This window comes from Aspergillus uvarum (assembly GCF_003184745.1).
Source record: "Aspergillus uvarum CBS 121591 unplaced genomic scaffold BO82scaffold_19, whole genome shotgun sequence".
Taxonomy (NCBI): domain Eukaryota; kingdom Fungi; phylum Ascomycota; class Eurotiomycetes; order Eurotiales; family Aspergillaceae; genus Aspergillus; species Aspergillus uvarum.
In genome coordinates, this window is record NW_020291316.1 from 162,933 (window position 1) to 184,057 (window position 21,125).

At 54.6% G+C, this 21,125-nt stretch overlaps 7 protein-coding genes across 7 annotated transcripts; 3 read left to right on the top strand and 4 right to left on the bottom strand.

The window, feature by feature from the left end:
* Positions 1 to 2,924: 2,924 nt before the first annotated feature.
* On the top strand, positions 2,925 to 6,542 carry pdeB (3',5'-cyclic-nucleotide phosphodiesterase PDE2). Its single transcript, XM_025641245.1, has 2 exons — positions 2,925 to 4,208; positions 4,280 to 6,542. Exons 1-2 carry the CDS (start codon positions 3,173 to 3,175, stop codon positions 6,316 to 6,318), a joined length of 3,075 nt encoding a protein of 1,024 aa, XP_025493150.1. The 5' UTR covers positions 2,925 to 3,172; the 3' UTR covers positions 6,319 to 6,542.
* Positions 6,543 to 6,941: 399 nt separating this feature from the next.
* On the bottom strand, positions 6,942 to 7,849 carry BO82DRAFT_431273 (SelT/SelW/SelH family protein; the record flags this gene model as incomplete). Its single annotated transcript, XM_025640690.1, has 3 exons — positions 7,553 to 7,849; positions 7,175 to 7,391; positions 6,942 to 7,096 (listed from the first exon to the last, which is right to left on the bottom strand). Exons 1-3 carry the CDS (start codon positions 7,808 to 7,810, stop codon positions 6,942 to 6,944), a joined length of 630 nt encoding a protein of 209 aa, XP_025493151.1. The 5' UTR covers positions 7,811 to 7,849.
* Positions 7,850 to 8,623: 774 nt separating this feature from the next.
* BO82DRAFT_48652 (guanine nucleotide-binding protein subunit gamma) lies at positions 8,624 to 9,335 on the bottom strand. Its single transcript, XM_025641246.1, has 3 exons — positions 8,990 to 9,335; positions 8,828 to 8,885; positions 8,624 to 8,754 (listed from the first exon to the last, which is right to left on the bottom strand). The coding sequence occupies exons 1-3, from the start codon at positions 9,139 to 9,141 to the stop codon at positions 8,692 to 8,694; spliced, it is 273 nt and encodes a 90-aa protein (XP_025493152.1). The 5' UTR covers positions 9,142 to 9,335; the 3' UTR covers positions 8,624 to 8,691.
* Positions 9,336 to 11,303: 1,968 nt separating this feature from the next.
* tif32 (putative eukaryotic translation initiation factor 3 subunit EifCa) lies at positions 11,304 to 14,763 on the top strand (the record flags this gene model as incomplete). The annotated part of the gene is made up of 4 exons (XM_025631304.1): positions 11,304 to 11,345; positions 11,488 to 11,712; positions 11,785 to 14,159; positions 14,214 to 14,763. 4 exons carry the CDS (start codon positions 11,304 to 11,306, stop codon positions 14,761 to 14,763), a joined length of 3,192 nt encoding a protein of 1,063 aa, XP_025493153.1.
* Positions 14,764 to 15,793: 1,030 nt separating this feature from the next.
* BO82DRAFT_48664 (uncharacterized protein) lies at positions 15,794 to 17,590 on the bottom strand. The gene is made up of 2 exons (XM_025641247.1): positions 16,503 to 17,590; positions 15,794 to 16,444 (listed from the first exon to the last, which is right to left on the bottom strand). The coding sequence occupies exons 1-2, from the start codon at positions 17,228 to 17,230 to the stop codon at positions 15,850 to 15,852; spliced, it is 1,323 nt and encodes a 440-aa protein (XP_025493154.1). The 5' UTR covers positions 17,231 to 17,590; the 3' UTR covers positions 15,794 to 15,849.
* Positions 17,591 to 17,969: 379 nt separating this feature from the next.
* On the top strand, positions 17,970 to 18,942 carry BO82DRAFT_332836 (peptide alpha-N-acetyltransferase complex B subunit NAT3). The gene is made up of 3 exons (XM_025633194.1): positions 17,970 to 18,173; positions 18,246 to 18,477; positions 18,549 to 18,942. The coding sequence occupies exons 1-3, from the start codon at positions 18,005 to 18,007 to the stop codon at positions 18,718 to 18,720; spliced, it is 573 nt and encodes a 190-aa protein (XP_025493155.1). The 5' UTR covers positions 17,970 to 18,004; the 3' UTR covers positions 18,721 to 18,942.
* A 54-nt stretch (positions 18,943 to 18,996) lies between these two features.
* Positions 18,997 to 20,865, bottom strand: BO82DRAFT_391212 (MCT family MFS transporter). Its single transcript, XM_025638558.1, has 2 exons — positions 20,452 to 20,865; positions 18,997 to 20,400 (listed from the first exon to the last, which is right to left on the bottom strand). The coding sequence occupies exons 1-2, from the start codon at positions 20,634 to 20,636 to the stop codon at positions 19,272 to 19,274; spliced, it is 1,314 nt and encodes a 437-aa protein (XP_025493156.1). The 5' UTR covers positions 20,637 to 20,865; the 3' UTR covers positions 18,997 to 19,271.
* Positions 20,866 to 21,125: the final 260 nt, after the last annotated feature.

Below are 21,125 nucleotides of genomic sequence, written 5' to 3' on the forward strand. Positions count from 1 at the left end.
CTCGCGGCTTTTTCCCTTCTGATTCATGCGCTTACACGCGGGGATCGACAACACGTTCGATCACTGGACTAGGTACTCTGTAAGTTATGCATGGGATTGGGGAAAGGTGAGGGGTGGGGGATTGATGTAATATCAATTCTTTCAAAAAGTCTAGTCAAAGGGAAAAGAAAAAAAAAATAAACCATGGAGTTTAAATATGGAGAGGTGTCAAGGAAAACTCCCAACGATGATGATGATATTGATGACCGAAGGTATTTGCAATTGTGCCCGCTGCAGTGCAGTGTCCACTGCCCACTGCCCACTGCCCACTGCCCACTGCCCAAGAGAAGGCCAGAAAGCCAAAGCCTCATTTTAATTAAATTAAGTGGTGCGATGGAATCCCTTTTCCTCCACTCATTTTCCGCCCGGGAGATTCTAGAAGAGCACGACACGAACTAATGAGATGGCTTGCTTAAGCGTCATTTGCCCCACTCGTTGCTCTTTCTGTGTGTGTGCTCTTACAGCTGAGTGTAATTCTCGTCTTTTTTTATTTTCTCCCCGTCTTGGTTGTTGCTCAGGTGTTCCAGTTGACTGACTGACTGAGTGCATTGCACTTCGTCTTTCCCGGTAGGTTCCGATTTATGGACATCTACTGTCTGGATAACTTATATTTAGCTAGTCAGATATTAATCAGCGTCATTCTCAGCTCCAGCTCCTTCTTCTTCTTCTTCTTCTTCTTCTTCTCCTCCCACTTACCCCATGATGAACTAGACCCAACCCGACCGGACCTGAACGAGGCCAGGGAGTGGGGATGAAGGGCCGATCGTATACACGGAGGGAATAGTTTCTGTTGTTGGGACGGGGGGCCGATGCTGCTTTTAGTTTAAGTACCAGTACAGCAGCAAGCACCAGTCCACCACCACTACCACCACCACCCATCCATCCATGGCCAGGAACCTGGCTGAATGTAAGGTAGGGAGATTAGCCCAGTAGGCCAATTGTCTGGCCCCATCGGAGTTGTTCTCTGACGACGCCCGCAGCCGCCGCCGCCGGGTGCCGCGACCTTCTGGAAGACCGAGCGAAGGGTAAAGGAAAACCCAAAGAAGGAGTTAAGTAGTATAGTTCACAGTTACTACGTAGGTACAGCAAGCACTATGTTCAGTAGTAGTACTATACAAGTTGTAGTTACCTTATCATCACTCTCCCTCTGCCTCTCTCTTTATCGCTCAGCTCTTCCATCTGCGAACTGCTTTTGGTTCAAACCCTGGATTCGCTAGCCATTCACTTTCCAATCCAACAACTTCGTCATTGCTCTCTCCACCCCCGTACAACTACTAAAAACTAATCTAACCAAATCTCTCTCGCCCCCTTCTTTGCCTGAAGGTCTGGAACTGACTTCCCGTCCTCTCACTCTCACTCTCACTCTCACTCTCACTCTTCGTCTCTTACTCGACTTACTACTCCTCTTCTTTCTCTTTCTTCCGGTTCTCTTTCTCTCTCCTCTCTCCTACTCTTTAATTCTCCCACCCCCAATTTCTCCACGAGTACTAGATTACAGATTACATCGACTACAATTCCCTCCTCTCCCCACAATTGTCCCCTTTGTGACGTCTCCTCAACCCACACGATTCGATCGTCCTCTTCCCCTCCTCCCCCTCCAATTGTTCCCTTACCTCGATCTCTGATCTCTCTCATCTACCTTATTCTTCCCCTCCTACTCCATTCTTATCAATCAATCAATCCCATCGATCAATCAATTACCTCACAATCAAATCTATTACCAAAGGGCGCAACGGCCACACGCACAGCTTGAAGTCGATCCCCTTCTCGTTACCTAATCCTTTATCAAGAGTACCCGTGCGGCCCCTTCGTCGGTCCCGATCGATCTTTGGCTTGCTCTGGCTCTTGTCTCTCTCTCTCTCCACCCGTCCGTCCCTTCACTGCCTGCTCCAATCTCTCTCCTCTCTCTTTCTCTCTTCCTCCCTTCCCTCTCCCTCTCCCTCTCCCTCTCGCTCTCGCTCTCGCTCGCTCTCTCTCTCTCTTCCCTTTTGCTTTTCTCTTTGGTTTCCTTCTCTTACTCTTACAATCACATTCTCCACACACTCCCACACCCACTTACAAACTCATCCACACTCTCTCATTGTTCACACGTTCCTATATCTACTACTACCACTACTGCTACCAACCTTTTATTCTTCCGTGTCTGTCTCCGCCTGGCCGTGTCCGTGGCCCACCATGACGCCCTAAGATTCGCCCTACTTCCTGGGTTCGCCAATCTCCTCCCTTCTCTGTAGCCGAATCTTGCATGTGTCGCGATTTCGGTGGCTCCCCCTTCGGGTCGACTTGGTTCGGGCGCCATTTTCCACCATCGGTGACGAACCTACCTTAAACCGCTGCCCGCGAACAGACCACTATCCACTGGCAATTGCCCGTCATTCAATCTTTTACTCAAACCGTCCTTCGACTCCCTCTTATTACTTTGATCTTTGATTCTTGCTTGGTGCTTGGACTTCTTCCTCCGGATATCTATTTTTATTCTTGCCTTGAGAGATTTTCTAGAAACTTGTGAGTGACCCAAAGCCAGCCGGTTGTATGCACGGGTGGCAACCATAGCCGACCGCCAGCTGGAGGTATGCATGCGGTTGGGTGCAAAGCGACCTGGATTGTCTCACTTGGGAGCCTCCTCGCCCCTCCTGCACCGCACTCTCGCAGGATGGACTTCCATCGACCATGTTCCTGGTGGTCCGCGCTGCAGCGAACAAATCTATTGTTCGAGTGCGCGCCGCAGATGACGCTGGTTCGTCGCCGCTATAGCCTGTCCGGGTCGCTGCCTCTCACTCCCTGTCGGCCCTGGTTGTCGCGTGCATACACCGCACCCTGTGTATCCCTGAACTGAGGTTTCGCTGACGCAAGAAAGCAGATCCCAGCATAGAGTGACTGGATCCTGCAGTCTCTATAGCCCGCCCTTCTTTTCGCTTCACACAACGTTCCCTCGCTTCATTCATCTCAATCTACCGGCCGTTCGTTTCGCTCCGCGATCCTCTCTCCTACCTCTACTACCAGCAATCCTACCCCATTCGCAGACCACATCTACCATATGAGCCTAAGTTCAAGTCGGCTTCGCTATATCTTCCTCCCCTTTTCTCATCCCTGCGACTACACCGAGACCTGACCCTCGAAGCCGAGACTCTGGATGATGGGCACCACGATACCTAACGACACCATGGATCGCATCGACTGTTCTGCCATTTACATCGATCATCGCGTCAGGTCGGAGCGATGGGTAGATCACAATACCCTGGACCCTGTAACGGACCCGGATGCGCAAGCCCTCCTGCTCGAAGAGCCGGAGTCGCTTCGATCGGACGTCCGAGTGCTGTTGGGGGTTTGTAAACGTATCTATCTTTGTCAAGCCGGCGCGTCGATCGCAACGAAACTAGCCGAGTTGAGCGACGGCGCGGGTAGCAAATATATGCCGATTTTTGCATTTTTCGACATAGATCTGCACGGAGAAGAACCGGCCCTACATCGCCGCCGAGCGAGTCGTGGCTCGTGGGCCGACGTATCGCCTCCCTCGCCCGCGTCGCTGCGCCGTGGATTCACCTTCTCCTCGAACTGGGAGGGGGCATATGATCTGAAATTGCTATCCGGATTATCAACCGATATCCAAGTGCAGGACCTGCCCAATCTGATCGTGCCTGTTGCCATCTTGCGCCCTCCGTCCGGCGACCTTACCAGTGCCCCTACCGACCAACCACCTAGTATATCCACCCTTCCCGACCCGCAACACATTTCCAAATGCCTGGATGCCGGCGCTGTCGACGTTCTCGTAACCCCGCTGGACAGCTGTCGAGCGCAGGCTCTGGTGGTCCATGCTTACCGGACCCGTAAAACTGCCTTGCGAGAATCCGCGCGCTTCCTGTCGAGGAAGAAAACGCGAAAGCACTCGTGGGTGGGGGTGCACGATGAGCAGCCGTATGCTTACCTGCGCGAGGCGATGGTTTCCAAACTTATGAAAGGCATTTGCAATCCAGAAGAGGTCATTGAAGAGTTTCAGGACCGCGAGTTGGATGTCCGCGCCGAGCGCGCGGAACTCGTTAGAGAACAGATTGGACAGTGGAGCTTCACCGCTCACGGGTTCTCTGACGATGAGTTGGTCTTGGGAGCCTTCGAAATGCTCCAGCATGCGTTAAGGGTTCCTGACCTTGGGAAGTGGCAACTGACACCGGGTAAGTGCATAACCTTTTCTCCAGATTTGTCAAAAAGCCCTGCCAGCTGATCAATGGGCTGGCTTCTCTAGGTGAACTTCGGACGTTCCTCCTTGCCTGTCGCGCCTCCTATAATTCCTTCGTCCTCTACCACAATTTCCGCCATGCCATAGACGTTCTGCAGTCCGTCTTCTGCTTTTTGCTCCACATAGGCGCGCTGCCTCCTTATCGATCGGTCGGCCCGGCATCGGGCGACAAATGCTCGATGGCATCCCTGCTCACGCCGTTTGACACCCTGACCTTGCTGATCTCCGCGATTGGTCACGATGTCGGTCACCCGGGCGTAAACAACTTTTTCTTGGTCAAGCTGAATGCTCCCTTGGCTCAACTTTATAACGACAACTCCGTCTTGGAAGCGTTTCACTGCGCCGCCTTCTCACAAATTCTGCGCCGGTACTGGCCGGCCGCTTTCAAAGATCGCCAGCTCCGCAAATTGCTGATCAGCTCCATCCTAGCCACGGATATGGGCGTTCACCAGAAGTTCATGGAGCGATTAGGGTCACTGCAAGAGCGGTTTCATGAGAATGGTTGCACCACGGATGGGTGGAAGCCGCAAGATCTGGAGCTTTACAAGACCCTCGTGTGCGGTCTGCTGATCAAATGTGCCGACATCAGCAATGTGGCGCGGCCGTGGGATGTTGCCGAAAAGTGGACCCAGATCCTACAGGAGGAGTTCGCCAATCAGGGCGAAATGGAGAAAGAGGTGGGAATGGAGACTGCTTTGTTTGGCGGGCCCCCCGAGCTCGGGAACATCTACAAACTTGCCACCGGCCAGATTGGCTTCATGTCGATCTTTGCGCTACCTCTGTTCGAGGGGGTCTCGGATATCCTTCCCGACTTAAAATTTACGGTGGATCATATTCGAGGAAACCAGTTCAGATGGCACATGCTTGCCGACCGAGAAAAGAGCAGACAGACACTGTTACTCGATCTGCGTCCAGATGAGGTGGTTTCTCCGCGCACGCAAAGCCCTATTCGAAGTCTCAAGGGCTTGCGCGCCCCGGTGGCAACCCCGGGCCTAGACACCCCGATCAAGCCCGCCTTCCCTACCAGCGAACCAACCTTGCAAGCGGCTCCGGAAGACTACTTTGGGGCCGTGCACTCGCCCGTGAACTCGGATGAGCCACCCAGTGACTACAATGAGAACAACATCAGCCCTGTGGTATCACCGGATACGCCCGGTCCGTCTATGGACATCACGGGTAGTCCATTCCCAACGGAGATAGAGTCAGGCAAATCATCCGGTATTGTGCCCGATCATGCAACGGTGTCCACTCCCGGAGAGTCACGCACCAGTAGCCATGACTTCTCCACCACGCCTTCAGTACGGCCGAGTGAGACATTTGACGGAGCCTCAGACACCAACCGCTCGTCGACCGACCCGACCATGATGGCCACGGCCGTCCTGGCTAATTCGTCCGCCACGAACGGCGGGACGTCCGGGCCATCTAGTGCCCGCAACAGCTCAATTGAAGGCGTGGCGGAACGACCCAGCAGTTCACGGCAAGCCCCTACCGGGTGTCGCCGTCGCCACGCGAACACTGGCTCCTCGGGACGCATGTCTGGCCTCTCGAGTTCTCAACGGAACAGCTGCACTCGCACCCACAGCGTCAGCACTTACAGCAACAACATGACGCCGATCTCTCCGGCTACCAATGCGACCAGCTTCCTGACGGTGGATAGTGACGAGAAAGGATTTGCTCGGGAAAGTGTCAGCCGGAGCGACAATGAAGAGTGGAGCCGGGCCAACATCCGTCCTGCGACTTCCAATCATCACGAGTCTACCGGTACCGTCTACCCGGTCAACCGTCGGGCATCTGACCCACACACGTACGATGCTGGGAGCAAGCACTTGGGCTCGCCTGCGGGCAATGGGACCGGCAGCTCTGGGCAATCCACGACGACCGCGGGCAGCTCCAAACAAGATGGACGAGGTCGTCCTTGGGGCGAGCCCGGCGAGCGTCACTCGGGCCCCTTTAAACTGGTAAAACGACGGAGTCGTCTCCGATTGGCATTCTGGCGACGCAAGCCACATCATTCGCACCAGCACGAGCTGAGTGGCGAGACCTGACACGATCTTCTGCTTCTTTGGCGTTATTCTGCGATTTGATTTCAAGGTGTTCATGGAAAATCAAGGGGGAACTTGGGTTATGGGCATACGGTGACATTCAGCTGATGACTTGGATTTACGATGGATTGCATGACTGACGACACGGATTGGTGATACGGGGCGGTTGGGCTCAGTGTTTCTGCTTGCGCAGAGGCCTGGGTTCGTGACTCCTTGGTATTTGACGATCTTGACGATATGCTAGTATCGGAAGGACTAGTCTAGTGCCTTCCGGTGCTGGCATGCGAGGGTATTGGCTGACCCTCGCGAACTGCCTTCACTTAACATTTCTTTTCTGTTACATCTGACCATTGTCTGGACCATTTTTTTTTTCTATATTTATGTTTTTATAGTATACAAGAGGACACAGGCTCATGGATATTGGGGGGCACCATTAGAGTCGGGGCGTGAGATGGCGTTTATAAGGAGGTGGGAGGACTTGTGCTCTTTATTGTATTGCATGACAATGGATATTATTCATCGATTGTTTCACTTCCACTTTCTTGCTTGCCGGTATACTTTTTTTTTTTTTTTTTTTGGGTGGGTGATTGATACTCTGATCCTACTTCTATGTGATATAGAATGGTCTATTGACAATCCTCACACTTCTCTTTTTCCTCTTGTTTCTGCTCCTGCTGCTGCAGCCCCAGCTCCCGACCCTTCCTCAACGCCCGATCAGTATGTCCCAAATCCCGTCCGGGATCCACCACATTCCGCACGAGGGATTTCAGCACCTTGACTTCTGGGCGGTTGTCAGTCTGTAGTCAGGAGGGTAGTCGATCACCAAGAAGAACCGGGGGAGACCAAGCAGAAAACATACCGGGGAACCCGCCATCGCGCTTCCGATCCCACAGCACCGATTCGGTGACCGTTTCCTCCTGACCCGCTTCTGCCCCCTCAGTCCCTTCGGCTTGCTGTCCCGAAGCAGAACCCCCCCGCCGATGATACAGCGTCACCGTAAACACCCCCCCCGTCCCCGGCTGCAGCGCCACCTCGCCCAGCTGCGTCGCGAACGTCGAGAGGAGTTCCTGCGCGAACTGTTCCCGGTTTCCCCCCGAAGGTCCCGGCGGGGCCCGAGGGGATCAAATTAGCGCGGTGCGGGGATTGGGGGTGGGAGTTGGGGTTTGGATCGAAAGGTAGGTACAGGTAAAGGTGCGGGTGGGTGATGGGTGATGGGTTGGGGGAAGGAAGGGCTTACGTATGCGGCGCGCAGCATCCATTTGCACTGCGTGCAGTATTGGATGGTGAGGCGGGGGTATTGGAGGTGTAGTTGTTGTGCTTGGTGGTGGTGGTGGTGGTGGTGGTGCTGCTGCTGCTGCTGCTGCTGCTGTTGCGGTGCAGCGTCGGGCGTCGGGTTGGGATTGGGATTGGCAGCTGTGGTGAGGTGGTCTTGGGATTGGAGGGGAAGGGAGCTGGCGTTGGGGGGTGGGGTGTGCTGCTGCGGGAGGGAGATCATTTTTTCTTTGCTGGGGGTGGGGATGAGTTTGATGCGAAGGGCGGGGGGGGGTGAATGGGAGAATGATGATTGAACAATTGGGGATGGATATCGGAAGTGAAGTGTGGTGGTTAGAGTAGGTGGATGAGATGATGAACTAACTACTAGCTAGCCAAGGTAGTCATTGATGATGTCAGCGGGTGGAGTGTAGCTAGTAGCTCTATCTATCTCCTGCACGATCTCCGATCTCATGTCAAGTGTATATACTCAAACCCATTTCACACTACACTAATACTCATTAAACTAGCCCTGCAAATCTATATTACAAGAACTAGGCTCACTCCCCCACTGCCGCTGTCAATTCCGGCTTTTGCTTCTTTTTTTTGGCCTTGCATGCAACTCCTCCTAAACCCATCATGGAAAATCTCACGGCTGAACATAGGAAATATGGGTCCAATAAAAATCACTAGAAAATGATGATGAAGAAAAAAAAATTGCACTGAGAACGGAAGATATGTCGAGCTGGCTGAGTATAGATGGCCGACAAAAAGTATTTGAGAAAAAGACACCCTTGACTAATAGATCTGTAGATCGGATTGAATTGGCCGGTCGGATGTCGAGGACAGTGCACCAGCGCGCATTGAAGCATCGGTCGTTCTTCCGTCATTGGCGTTGTCGTTTGCCGCACTCAACCGGCATCCCAGCAAAGTCGCAGATCAGATCCACCTTTCATGTCGACGGTAGGGTGATGGTGAAGACGAATTAAATAGTCGAGCAGAATGTTAAAAAAAAAGTCATCGCAGGAGGGGATATTAAAGAAAAAGAGAACGCCGTCAGTCGGCCATCGATCGGCGGGTTGAGCGTTCAGAGTCGATAGAAATTATAGACAGTCATAGGTTCCATTACATGACTGTGCAGCAGCCGCCCTGCTGCTGAGGAGCGTATGGGTCTTCCCGCTTGTCGACCTGCGCGCGCTGAAGTTAGCGACCATGCCAATGGTGCATGAGGGTAAATTGCATGAGAGCGTAAATCGCATACCTGACCCCATACGGATGGTACCATAAAGTCGCGAGTGTTGTTGCAGTAGTTGATCAGACTGTGGAATGCGACTGCGGTTAGTGATTTGTCATGCTCACGGCGTGGGGGCCCTTTTTGCGGTCGGGTTTGGGGAGGGGAGGGGAAGGGAAGGGGAAGGCGTACGACAAGGCGGCCTCGGAGACCTTGACGCGGGGACGATCGAGATCCTCCTTTAGACGGGCATTGAGCTCCGTCAGGCGACGGTACTTGAGGTCGGCCACACTTTGCTTCTTGTTCTTGACATCCCCACCGGATCGGAGTTCGTAGGCTGGCATTTTGACTGATTGATTGAGGTTGGTTTAATGTTTGAAAACGGTCGGTCGGGAACGTGAACGGGGCGAGCGATCAAGAGACGGACTCCGGTAATAGTCGAGGGTCTGATCAGTCGAATGGACTACGCGCCGTCGGAAAACAAGACGGAGCGATGGAATGAGGGATCGATAGAGTAGTGGTAGGATTTGCGAATGGCAGCCGGAAGTGAGAGGTCGGAGTCGCTGTTAAGGTTTGCGGTCGGCGCGGTGCAGCAGCTGTAAGGGGAGAGGAAGAAAGACGGGTGGATGAGGATGAGGATGAGGAGGAGTGGTGGTGGTGGTGGTGGTGGGAGGCTGTGCGGAATAAGGAGAGAGGCAAACACCACCAAGCACTGGCAGTAGCAGCAGGAGATTTAAATGAGCGAACTTCGCGGGAGGGGGTGGGTGGTGTGGAGAGTGGGGGAAGAGAAGCGAAGATAAGACAGCAGACAGACAGACAGGCCAGAGAGAGTCGACAGGAACCGTAAGGGTGGGAGGGAAAGCAGAGGGGACGACGATCCAACGGGGAAGAAAAGAGGGAAGAGAAGGAAAAGAAAGGAAGGGCAAGACGGAAGAGTAAGTAAGAAGAGGTAAAGTAGGAAGAAGAGGGAGGGAGGGAGGGAGAGAGAGAGAGGTTTAGTTAGTAGTAGTTCAATTGCTAGTCGGTTCGCTGGTGGGCAATTTGGGACTTTGGGACTTTGGGACTTTGGGAACAAGCTCGGGGAAGGGAAGGAGAACAAGCAGGAAGTGGACGGAGTGGACGAAGTGGAGAGGGGGAAAAAGAGGGAAAAAAGGGAAGGAGTTTGGAGCTACGCCCATTTCAACATAGTAATAGTATTAATAGGGGAGGAGGGGATAATTTATCCTATCCATCTTGAATAATTCTCGACATCCATCCATCCTGCCAATCTTACTACTCACTGCCACTAACTCACTTAGCGGTTAACAAACAAGGCCCCCCCCCCCAAACAAGCGTGAGAGACAACCATTTTGAGGAACCTAAATTTCTAATAGAACAATTGAACAATCCAACAATTGGTGGTGGTGGTGGTGGTGGTGGTGAAGTGTTTCTGCTGTTGCTATAATTCGGAACCCAAACGGCGCGGTTGAATCTAATTTCCCGTCTAGTCGGTTTTGGCTCCTCTTTTTTTCCTCTTCTTACCCTCCCTCGCCCCTGAAGCAAGAACCGACGAAGACAAGGTACCAGACCAGAGACACCGGAGACACCCACTTCGTCATCCTCCAGTTCCTGTCCCTGATCCCTGATCACTGAACCAAATCACGATCATCGGATCCTCATGCCATGACGGGGTCGTCAATCGGACGTATGAGTCGGAGCCTCACGTGCAGCTGGGGGGCTTGACAGTTAATCCGCTGCACAGACTGATCAATGGACAGACACATCAATCCTGAAAGCTTGATAGCTCCGATGGCGATCGGAACAGCTGGCGCTCTGTCGATTGGAGCTCCTGCTCGGTCGATACAAAAGATGAGGAAGTTTCTTGAGTACCAAATACGAATACCACGCAGGATACACGCTCTGGTGCCTCCCTTCCATGGGTTCCGCTCGATTCATCCATTCATCCTATTAATATTGTTCGAGCTCCAGGAAGAATGCGGGTGGCCCAGCCTGTGGAGGACGCGGCACGATGAGCCTCCACCACCACCACCACCACTACCACCACTACTATGCGAAACACTATGAAGAGCACTGTAGATCGCCCTTTAATTCGCATGGTAGCAGAATATACAATCGTACCTAGCACCCTGTCGTAAGATGTAGAGCGCGTCTCGATAGCGGCGGGCGCTTGGGGATGTGATCACGTGATTACCGCGGTCCCAGTCGCTTAACCCAAAGTGGGCAATCTTGGTTTTTTTCGCCGGCTCTCGCACAACGACGGCCCTCAACCACAGCCTCTGCCTGTCTGTCCTCCCTCTCCTCCTCCTCCTCCCTCCTCCCCCCCCTCCCCATAATTCCCACCGGCTTTTGTCGTCTTGGGTCATTTCGCCGACCGTCGCGTGGCAGCCTCTTTTCACTTCAGGCTTTTATCGCCCTCGACCTCTGCTGCCCGCCCGTCGTTGTGCGATCCACCTCTCTTACATCCATCAACAACTGATCGTGTTTCTTACCCGCTACATCGCCCATCATGCCGCCGCCACCCCATATCAAGCCTGAAAATGTCCTCAAGGTACGCGCTGTCCATCGGGAAGATGTCGGAGAACAATCTTGGATCGGGGAGACGCATAAAGAAAAGACCAGATGGGGGGATAAAAGAAGATGATGATGGGGATCCCGTGATGGAATATCAACTAATGGCTTGTTGTCTGTAGAGGGCTCAGGAACTCATCGCCGTGGGTCAGGCCCCCGCCGCCCTCAACGTCCTTCACGAACATGTCACCTCCAAGAGAACGCGCAGCACTCCCATCGTCTCGCTCGAGCCCGTCATGCTCCTCTTCGTCGAGCTGTGTGTCGATCTCCGCAAGGGCAAGTCCGCCAAGGATGGTCTTTACCAGTACAAGAACATCGCCCAGAACACCAACGTCGGCACCATCGAGGTAGGATCGCTTGTCATATCTACCAGCAGACCAAAGACTGACCGAAGGGGGAATTTGTCTTGTGTTGTATAGGTGGTCCTGAAGAAGTTCATCGAGCTCGCCGAGAAGAAGGTCACCGAGGCTCAGGCCAAGGCCGACGAGATCCAGTCTTCCCTGGAATCCGCTGCTCCCTCCTCGAACGTCGACGATCTGGAGGCTATCGAAACCCCCGAGACCATTCTGCTGGCCACCGTCTCCGGGGAACAGTCCCGCGACCGTACCGACCGCGCCGTTGTCACCCCGTGGCTCAAGTTCCTCTGGGAAACCTACCGCACCGTGCTGGAGATCCTCAAGAACAACGCTCGTCTGGAGGTGATGTACCAAACCACCGCCCTGCAGGCCTTCCAGTTCTGTCTCAAGTACACCCGCAAGACCGAGTTCCGCCGTCTGTGTGAGCTTCTCCGCAACCATGTCCAGAACGCCGCCAAGTACTCTGCTCAGATGCACGCCATCAACCTCAGCGATCCCGACACCCTCCAGCGTCACTTGGATACTCGCTTCCAGCAGCTGAACGTTGCTGTTGAGCTTGAGCTCTGGCAGGAGGCTTTCCGCAGCATTGAGGACATCCACACTCTGCTGAGCCTGTCCAAGCGTCCCGCCAAGAACGTCATGATGGCCAACTACTACGAGAAGCTGGCCCGCATTTTCCTCGTCAGCGAGAACTACCTCTTCCACGCCGCCGCCTGGAGCCGCTACTACAACCTGCTCCGCCAGTCCGCCGCGGCTCTTGCCGCTGGTCAGAGCACGAAGAAGGAGAACCCCTCCGTCAGCGAGGCTGACATGACCAAGACTGCTTCTTTCGTCCTTCTGTCGGCCCTCTCCATCCCTGTCATCAGCACCTCCCGCTCCCGCGGTGCGCTCGTTGACGTCGATGAGGCCCGCAAGAACAAGAACACCCGCCTCACCAACCTGCTCGGTATGGCTCAGGCTCCCTCTCGTGCCATTCTCTTTAAGGATGCCTTGAACAAGGGTCTGCTGAAGCGCGTTCGCCCCGAGATCCGCGACTTGTACAACATCCTGGAGGTTGACTTCCACCCTCTGTCCATCTGCAAGAAGATCACCCCCATCCTCAAGCAGATTGGTGCCGACCCCGAGATGGAGAAGTACGTCCTGCCCCTGCAGCAGGTCATCCTCACCCGTCTCTTCCAGCAGCTGTCTCAGGTCTACGAGTCCGTCGAGCTCAAGTTCGTCTACGAGCTGGCTCAGTTCCCCGACCCCTTCCAGATCACCCCCTCGATGATCGAGAAGTTCATCATGAACGGTTGCAAGAAGGGCGATCTGGCCATCCGCGTCGACCACACCGCCGGTGTTCTCACTTTCGACACCGATGTCTTCTCCTCCGCCAAGGCCCTGCACTCCGGCAGCGCCGCCGGTTCTGCCGAGAGCGAGGTCGGCTCCGTCCAGCGTCTTCAGAACACCCCTGCCGAGATTGCTCGCCTGCAGCTTACGCGCCTGGCTAAGACCCTCCACGTCACCTGCATGTACGTCGACCCCTCCTACAGCGAATCTCGCTTGGAGGCCAAGCGCGCTGCTCTTGCCCGTGCTGCGGCCGGTGCTGCCAAGGAGCACGAAGAGACTCTGGCTCGCCGTGTCATCATTGAGAAGAAGAAGGAGGCCGCCACCGATGCTCTGCAGCGCAAGCAGCGCGAGGAGGAGACCCGCAAGCGCATCCGCACCCAGCAGCTCCAGGAGGCTGAGAAGCAGCGTCTGGCTGACGAGCAGCGCGAGCGTGAGAAGAAGCGCATCCAGGATGAGCAGGAGCGTATCCGCCAGCAGGAGCTCAAGAAGCAGCTGGAGGAGCTGAAGAGCGGTGTCAAGGGCATTGACATCAGCGAGCTCGACCTGACCGAGCTGGACGCCAACCGCCTCCGTGCCATGAAGCTGGCTCAGCTGGAGAAGGAGAAGAACGAGCTCAACGATCGTGTCCGCACCACTGCCAAGCGTATTGATCACTTGGAGCGTGCGTTCCGTCGTGAGGAACTCAAGCACATTCCCGAGGACTACGAGGCTCAGAAGAAGCAAGATATGGAGATCTACGAGGCCCAGAAGGCCGAGACTCTCCAGGAGGCCGAAGACAAGCACAAGGAGGCTGTTGCCCTCAAGCACCGTCTCAGCCGCCTGGTGCCCCAGTTCAACAGCTTCCGCAAGGAGGTCTCCGAGAAGCGCCACGAGGAGTTCGAGAAGCGTCGCAAGGCCGCTGAGCGTGAGTTCGAGGCCAAGAAGAAGCAGCGCGTCAAGGAAGTCCAGGAGCGTCGCCGTCGTGAGAAGGCCGAGCGCGAGGAGGAGGAGCGCCGCCGCAAGGAGGAGGAAGAGCGTGTCCAGCGCGAAGAGGAGGAGAGAGTGGCTCGGGAAGAGGAGCGCAGACGCGTTCTGGCTGAGGAGAAGGTCAAGCGTGAGGAGGAGAGAAAGTCAGTGTCCCCGTTTGTTGTGCCCGGTGTTCATCTTACTAACTCTATCAACAGGAGACTCGATGAGATGGCTGCCAGACAGAAACAGCGTGAAGACGAGGCCGAGGCCCGTCGGTTGGCCCGTAAGACAGGTGCTCCTGAACCCGAGCCGGCTGCTGCTGCTGCTGCTGCTGCCCCTGCTCCTACTGAGCGCACTGCTCCCCGTCTCAACCTGGCTCCTCGCACTGCTGCTGCTGGTGGCGGTGGTGGTTGGAGAGAGCGCCAGGCCGCCAAGGAGGCCGCTGCTAGCAGCGCCGCGCCCGCCGAGTCGGCTCCCGCGCCGCGGGAAGAGGCTCCGGCTCCGCGTCGCACGGGTGGTGGCTACGTGCCTCCTCACCTCCGCTCGGGCGCCAGTGCCACCCCGGCCGCGGCTCCTGCTCCTGCCGCGGCTCCTGCTGCCTCGTCGGAGCGGTGGGTGCCTCGCCAAGCCCGCGACTCCAGCTCTTCCCAGCAGCAGCAGCCTTCTTCCCGCACTCAGACTCCTGCTTCCGAAGAGTCCAAGCCCGCCGCCTCCTCCGCGGGTGGTAAGTGGGTGCCCAAGTGGAAGCAGCAGCAGGGCCAGTAGATATCCTCTTCTTCCTACTAGCATGTTTTCTTTTCTCTCTCTCATATGACATGACCGACTTTTGATCTTAAAAAAGTTTTTCTCTTTTTAACTTTCTGGGAAAGAAGCAAGAAAGAAAAGAAAAAAAAATAACCCATCCTCTCGTTACAGAAAAGGGGGCGTGTATGTGTCGTTGCGTGCGTGATTGATATGATGATGATGATGACGATGATGAAACCATCTCTCTCCATCTTTATTTCTTCCCTCTTCTAAAATCCTCCCTCCTTCTCCCCCCCTTACTCTCTCTCGACCCTTTTTGTCTCCTCTCCTTTTTTTTTGAATCTTTCTTCTTCTCCTCCCTCGGACATAAAAGAGATACCGTCATGTCCCATTTCCCTTCCACTACTACACCAACCCTAGGATATGATTTTGTTTACTCCGAGAAACAAAAATAACGGATTGAGGGGACCTAAATACTCTTCCAAGTCTCTTTCTCGACATAGTTGTAGTTAGTCGTGTCTCTTGCTGTTGCGGTTTATCTAATTTGTCTTTTTCGTTCTCGCTATACTGGGCATATGTTTTTTTCTTCTCAATGTTGAACTAGATGCATACATCTCATGGGTGTCTTATATTCACTAAAACTTTCTTTCGCGTAAGGTGTCTCGTGGAGATGCATGATTTTTCCAACTGTTCTCTCCATTTCGTATATGCATCATCGGGTATGATAAATGACAGAAGCGATGCTTGCAAGAAGAAAAATCAAGCCCATTAATGAATCATCACAGGGAGGGAGAGCGAACATAACTGATAGCGGAAATCTAAAGATAAAGAACTTCGACCAGCGAAAGATGGGAAGAGATGACAACAAGAACCAAGAAAGGGCTCTCAATTGCATAAAAGCTTATAGCGTTAAGAAGGTAATGTCTATATACTTGAGCAAGGAAAGAGGAGGAATGATGCGGTGTGTATCGTCGGGAAGGGGAAGTAAGTCATGACAATCTAACAGGTGCGATGATCTTCTTTTTCAGAAACGACGGATTAGATCAAAGATAGGTTCTGTTTATGTATGTGCTTTCCTTGAGAAGAAAGGTTCGAGATGTCATCACATCACGCGGCAGCTACTTCGGCTCCAGGGGTAGCAGCGGCCGCTCCCGCAGCTCCTCCAAAGAGCTTCTCCCGCCATTCGCCGCAAACCGCCTCAAACCCACTGACCACGTCGCCGCAGACGCGGCCGGCTTCGCGGTCACGGAGACGCCGGTCCCAGTCCCCGCGTTCGATCCACCGCGTTCCTTCCTCGCGGCCCTCTTCTTCGCGGCGGAGCTCCGCCACCAGTTCCCGCGCGGACCGGAGTCGTCGCGAGGCGGTGGCGGTCAGTTGTCGGGATTCGTACAGCGTGTCGCTCAGGCCCCGGAGGGAGAGGGTGATGTCGGACGTCTGCGAGACGAGACTCTGGAGGGAGACGAGCGGATTGAGGGCGGAGGACTGCGAGGGGGTGGTGGGCCGGGAGGAGTGACGGGGCTGGTCGGGGAAAGGGTAGGGAAGGTTCGGCAAGAGTTCTTCGTCGATGAGCGGGATGAGTGCGTCAATGGCATCCTCGGACAGGAGCGGGAATGGTGAGAAGAGGAGGGGGTGGATGAGGGTTTGGAGGGCCCGCGTCTGATGGGTTAGATGCGACGTGATGGAGGAGTGAGCGGTGATGAGTCTGGAGGGTATCTTGCGTCAGCACTCCCACTACAAGAAGGGCTACTACATAAACGTACCTCATGGCATTGTTCTCGATGCCGCTCTGAGCGCCCAAATCCCGCAACGCCTCCACCGCTCGTTGGATCACGTAGTCATTCTCACTGCCGTTGTTCTCAATGCCTCGTCGGGCCAGACTCTCGATCTCCGCCATCTGTGTTTCCAGACTCGGGGGCATATCGGATTCCTCAAAGTCCGAGTCGTTCCCGTAGTCGGAGCCATCGTACTGCGACTCGTAGCGGCGGTGTTGGCGCTGGGTGCCATTGCGCGTTTTGGGCCGCGGGGGTTGCAGCGTGGAATTCCGCTCCGGGGAGTACCCGGATGACGGGGTGCGTGTATGGTGGTTGTATGCAGCTTCGTCCTCGCTGTGGGGCGCGTATTGTGCGTGGTCGGGAACCCCGGTGTCCTGCCCGGAGGCGTAACCTCCGTAACCCCCTTCCTCCTCCTCCCATGCGTCGGCCAGCTCATCCGCTAGGTTGCCCAGGCCGCCTCCACTGGCCGCGCCGCCGAAGTCGACCGACATCCGGTGCGATTCATTGATGCTGTTGGCACGCTGCGGGCGCGAGTCGATGGGCGAGGGAGGGGCGGATGAACGAGGCGTGCGAGGCGTGCGAGGCGACCGAGGCGACTGGTAAGAAAATCCGTTGGGAGCGTAGGTGCCTGGTGAGATAGGGTCGAAGTCGATATTGGACGATCGACTCCGGGTATGGCGGTGAGATAAAGTCAGGGGAGGGGGTATGGCCGGCATGGATGCGGATGTTGATGAGTTGGAAGAATGATTGAGTCTTGTAAGGAAATCTGTAGTTTGATGTAGTAGCAGGAGGTCTATCCTCGAGCGAGCAGAAAAAAAGTAGTCGGGAGTCGTCTCAGAATTCGTCAAGTGGGCTGCTGCCACGGGGTAAACAACAGGGGAAAGTTAATATGGGAGGATCGCCGACCGCATCACCAGGATGAGTTGAAGAAAGGACGAATGAGTGTCGAGTAGTGGACAATGAAGGGAAAGTAGACAGTCGAATGTCTTATGGATTGGGCGGGGTTTAGTCGTTAAGATAGGAGCATGAACGAGGGGAAGCAGAAGGAGAAGGAGAAGGGGAAGGGGAAGGGGAAGGGGGAGAAGGTATGGATAAAGAAGAATAATATTGAAGCCGAAAACAATAATCTGCCTGCCTGCCTGCCTGCCTGCCTGCCTGCCTTCCGCTGCCCGCCGCCCAATTCTTAGCCCGTGACCGCCTACAAGCCCCTCTGATTTCATTGCCCTCATTCCTTCCCCGCACCATTTCGAGAAATTGTTTTGACCTCCGACGATACTGCAGTGCGTGCTTTCTCCAACCTCAGCATTCACTTCTTCTTTTCACAATCCAGCTCCCTACCTCTCTCTCCTTTTTTCATAGAAGCTCAATTCCCCCCCCCCCCCCCCCCCCCCCACACCCCCCCCCCCCCCCCCCCCCCTTTTTCCCAAGAAGCCCAAACCCCCCCCCCCCCCCCCCCCAATAACCATCCCACCAACCCCAAAGCAGCCACAATGTCCTCCATCCGCCGCATGTCCCCAACGGACCTCCTCTCCCTCAACCTCACCAACCTCGACCCATTGACCGAGAACTACGACCTGGGCTTCTACCTGAACTACCTCATGCGCTGGCCCTCCCTCTTCAGCAGCGTCCAAGACCGTCAAGAAGGAATCGTCGGCTATAGTAGGCAACCTCCATGACCCTTTAAAAAAGAGCTTAAAGAACCCCAAGCTAACAGCACGCACCAAAAACCAGTCATGGGCAAACTCGAAGAACAGCCCGCCCACATGCGCCACTCGGAACACTACACGCCCTGGCACGGCCACATCACCGTCCTGACCGTGGCGCCCGCATGGCGCCGGCTGGGCCACGCGCGCCGCCTCACCGAGCGCCTCGAGCGGGGCTCCGATATCAACGACGCCTGGTTCGTGGATCTGTACGTGCGCGCCGGCAATAAGGTCGCCGTGGATATGTATAAGGGGATGGGGTGCGTATTTTCTCTTTGCCCTTGGGTTTTGGTGGTGGTGGTGTTAATGCTAATGTTTCGGGGCTTCGCAGGTACTCGGTCTTCCGGCGCGTCGTGGGGTATTACAGTGACGATCCGTCGGGGATGTCGGAGACGGGCGAGGATGCCTTCGATATGCGCAAGCCGTGCAGTCGCGATAAGAATCTGCAGCATGTTCGGGAGAACGGGGAGGAGTTCTTGGTTGATCCGGTGGATGTTTCGTGATTGGGGGTAAAAAGTGGGCATGGGGAAAGTTCTCGGCTTTAGTTCTTCCATGAGGGCGGTGATGTGTACGGTTTTGAGTGTTGGTGTGGAGGTTGCCCTACACTAGCGAGAGATGTTATGTTTGTGCTTGGTTGTTTTCTCGCAAAAGCTTGGTGTTTGGGCGTTGGCAGATCCGATTCGATTTAGATGGCAGTCATCCTGGGATTGATTGTGTGAGACTACGATTTATAACTGTAATTCGTGGCTACAGTTCATGCATGGACAAGGAAGCAAGTAGTACGGTAATCATATATGTATTTTGAGGTATGTATCGTAGGATGATGCTGCAGATGTTTCTTTGCCGCCCCGCAAATCAAGCCAAGTTTTGTTTCTATAACGCCTGCTTTCCCAATATGCAAATGATTGGTATGACCCAAAAACGTAATTCAGATGATACCAGCGTATTATGATATGCTCACTATAAGCAGAGTGCCACACAAGACCGTGGCGACATCGAATTGCTCATAGCTAGTCGGTCTGCGGTGCTTCGCGTTCTTTATGAATCACGAGAGTTAAGCCCGCACCATTAAATGAGGACCAGTACGAGTATATCGCAGGGCCGCGAAGATAGCCGAGGAGGTGATGAGGCAGCACCCGGTAAAGAGCTGCACGCCCAGATATGTCCCGGTGTTGCTGAGAATTGCTCCGCCGATGGGCGTTCCGATCAGCAGGCCGATGGAAGTCACCGCGAAGAGCATACCAAGACGGGTTCCCAGGTCACGGATGTCTTTGGTTATAGAAGCCATCACCACCGGAGGGAGAGAGACAAAGCCGCCGGAGCAGAGACCGTACAAGACAGACAGGACGATGATGCCGGGGACGTTGTGAACACCAATCCAGGCGAAGGCCAGGATTGCAGTGGCCGTTGCAGCAGGCAGAAGCACGTTCATCGGTCCAATGTGGTCGGCGATGAAGTTGGGGCAGATTCGACCAAAGGTCGAGCCCGCATTCAGCATGGCGAGCAGGTAGAAGCCCAGAGTGGCGTTGACGATCTTGGTGTCGATGGCATACGACTGGATGTAGAAGAGGAAGTTGTAGAATCCCAGGAAGCCTAGGAACATTCCGACGCAGAACATGGTGAAGACTGGCTCCTTGAACGCCGACAGCTGCACGAGCTTGCGCTTCTCCTTCGGAGGAAAGCGCATGCGCATGATGCAGAACGAGATGCAGCAGGTCCCAAAGGACAGAAAGCCCACGGCTCGAGTAGCCCATGCAAACCCAGCCCGCCGTTGCAACTGATCCAACATGATAGGGTAAATCACGCCACCAATGCTGCTCCCCGAGGCGGCCAGTCCGTTTGCCAATCCTCGCTTCTGCTTGAAGTACTGGGGTAGGATGGCGACAGACGGAACGAACAGGCATCCAGCGGAAAGACCAAGTAGAATACCTTGGCACAAGATCAATTGCCAAAACTTGGTAGACAGACTAACCATCATAAGACTGAAGGGAAGCATGATGGTTCCGAACCCCAGGAGCGCACGGAAGTATCCTGCGTCAAAGAGAGGGCCTGTCACCACGCCAAAGAGCATGAGGAGGAAAGCTTGCAGCGATCCAATCCAGGCGATCGATGAGGAGGACATGTGCTTCAATGTATTCTCTTCATAATATGTCTGGAACGCACCCCAAGTGTTGATCACTCCCCTAAAGCAGGTCAGCAGCCCGCAAAGACAGGAATACGATAGTTGAACATACCATGAGTTGAAGAACAAGAACCAAGAACCTATCACCTGGATCCATGATATAAGACCGGTATCGAAGGTCGGCTCTGGGGCTTTGTCGTCCGACGGAGAGACAGGGACTGTTTGGCTGCCATTTTGATCAGTGGTGCTGGGAGACTCTGCGGAGACCTTCTCCTTCAGATCAGCATGAGTTCCCATCTTCCACCACGATTATTTGGGGATCGAGATAATCGTCGCGTGGAAGGTCAGCGCCAAAGGCAAGGTAGAGGGAAAGACCGACAGCGTTTGCAATCTTGACACGGCTACAGCAGTCGTGTAGTGACACAAGTATGGAGGCACCGCGAGCGACGACCTGGCACTGCTGATCCCTTGAATATAAAACTGTTGAGCAAAGGTCCGAGTAGCATGATTAATAATGTAATTTTTTTCGGGGCCACGCCCTAGGACTAAGCTTGGAAGCTAGAAAAGTAGAAAGAAAAGCAGACTGCATTAGAGAAAAAGCCGGTCCAGGGGGTCCACTCAAATTTGGCTAAGCCGTGTTGACCCCAGCGACTTGGAGATGGTCAAACGACCAGTCAAGAGTGAATATGGGTGCCAATGGCCTGATGGCTCCATCGGAGGAGAGTATCCTACTGGACGTCCGGAGGGTGGGTTCCGGATATGAGGATGGAGACTCTTGCCGAGGAG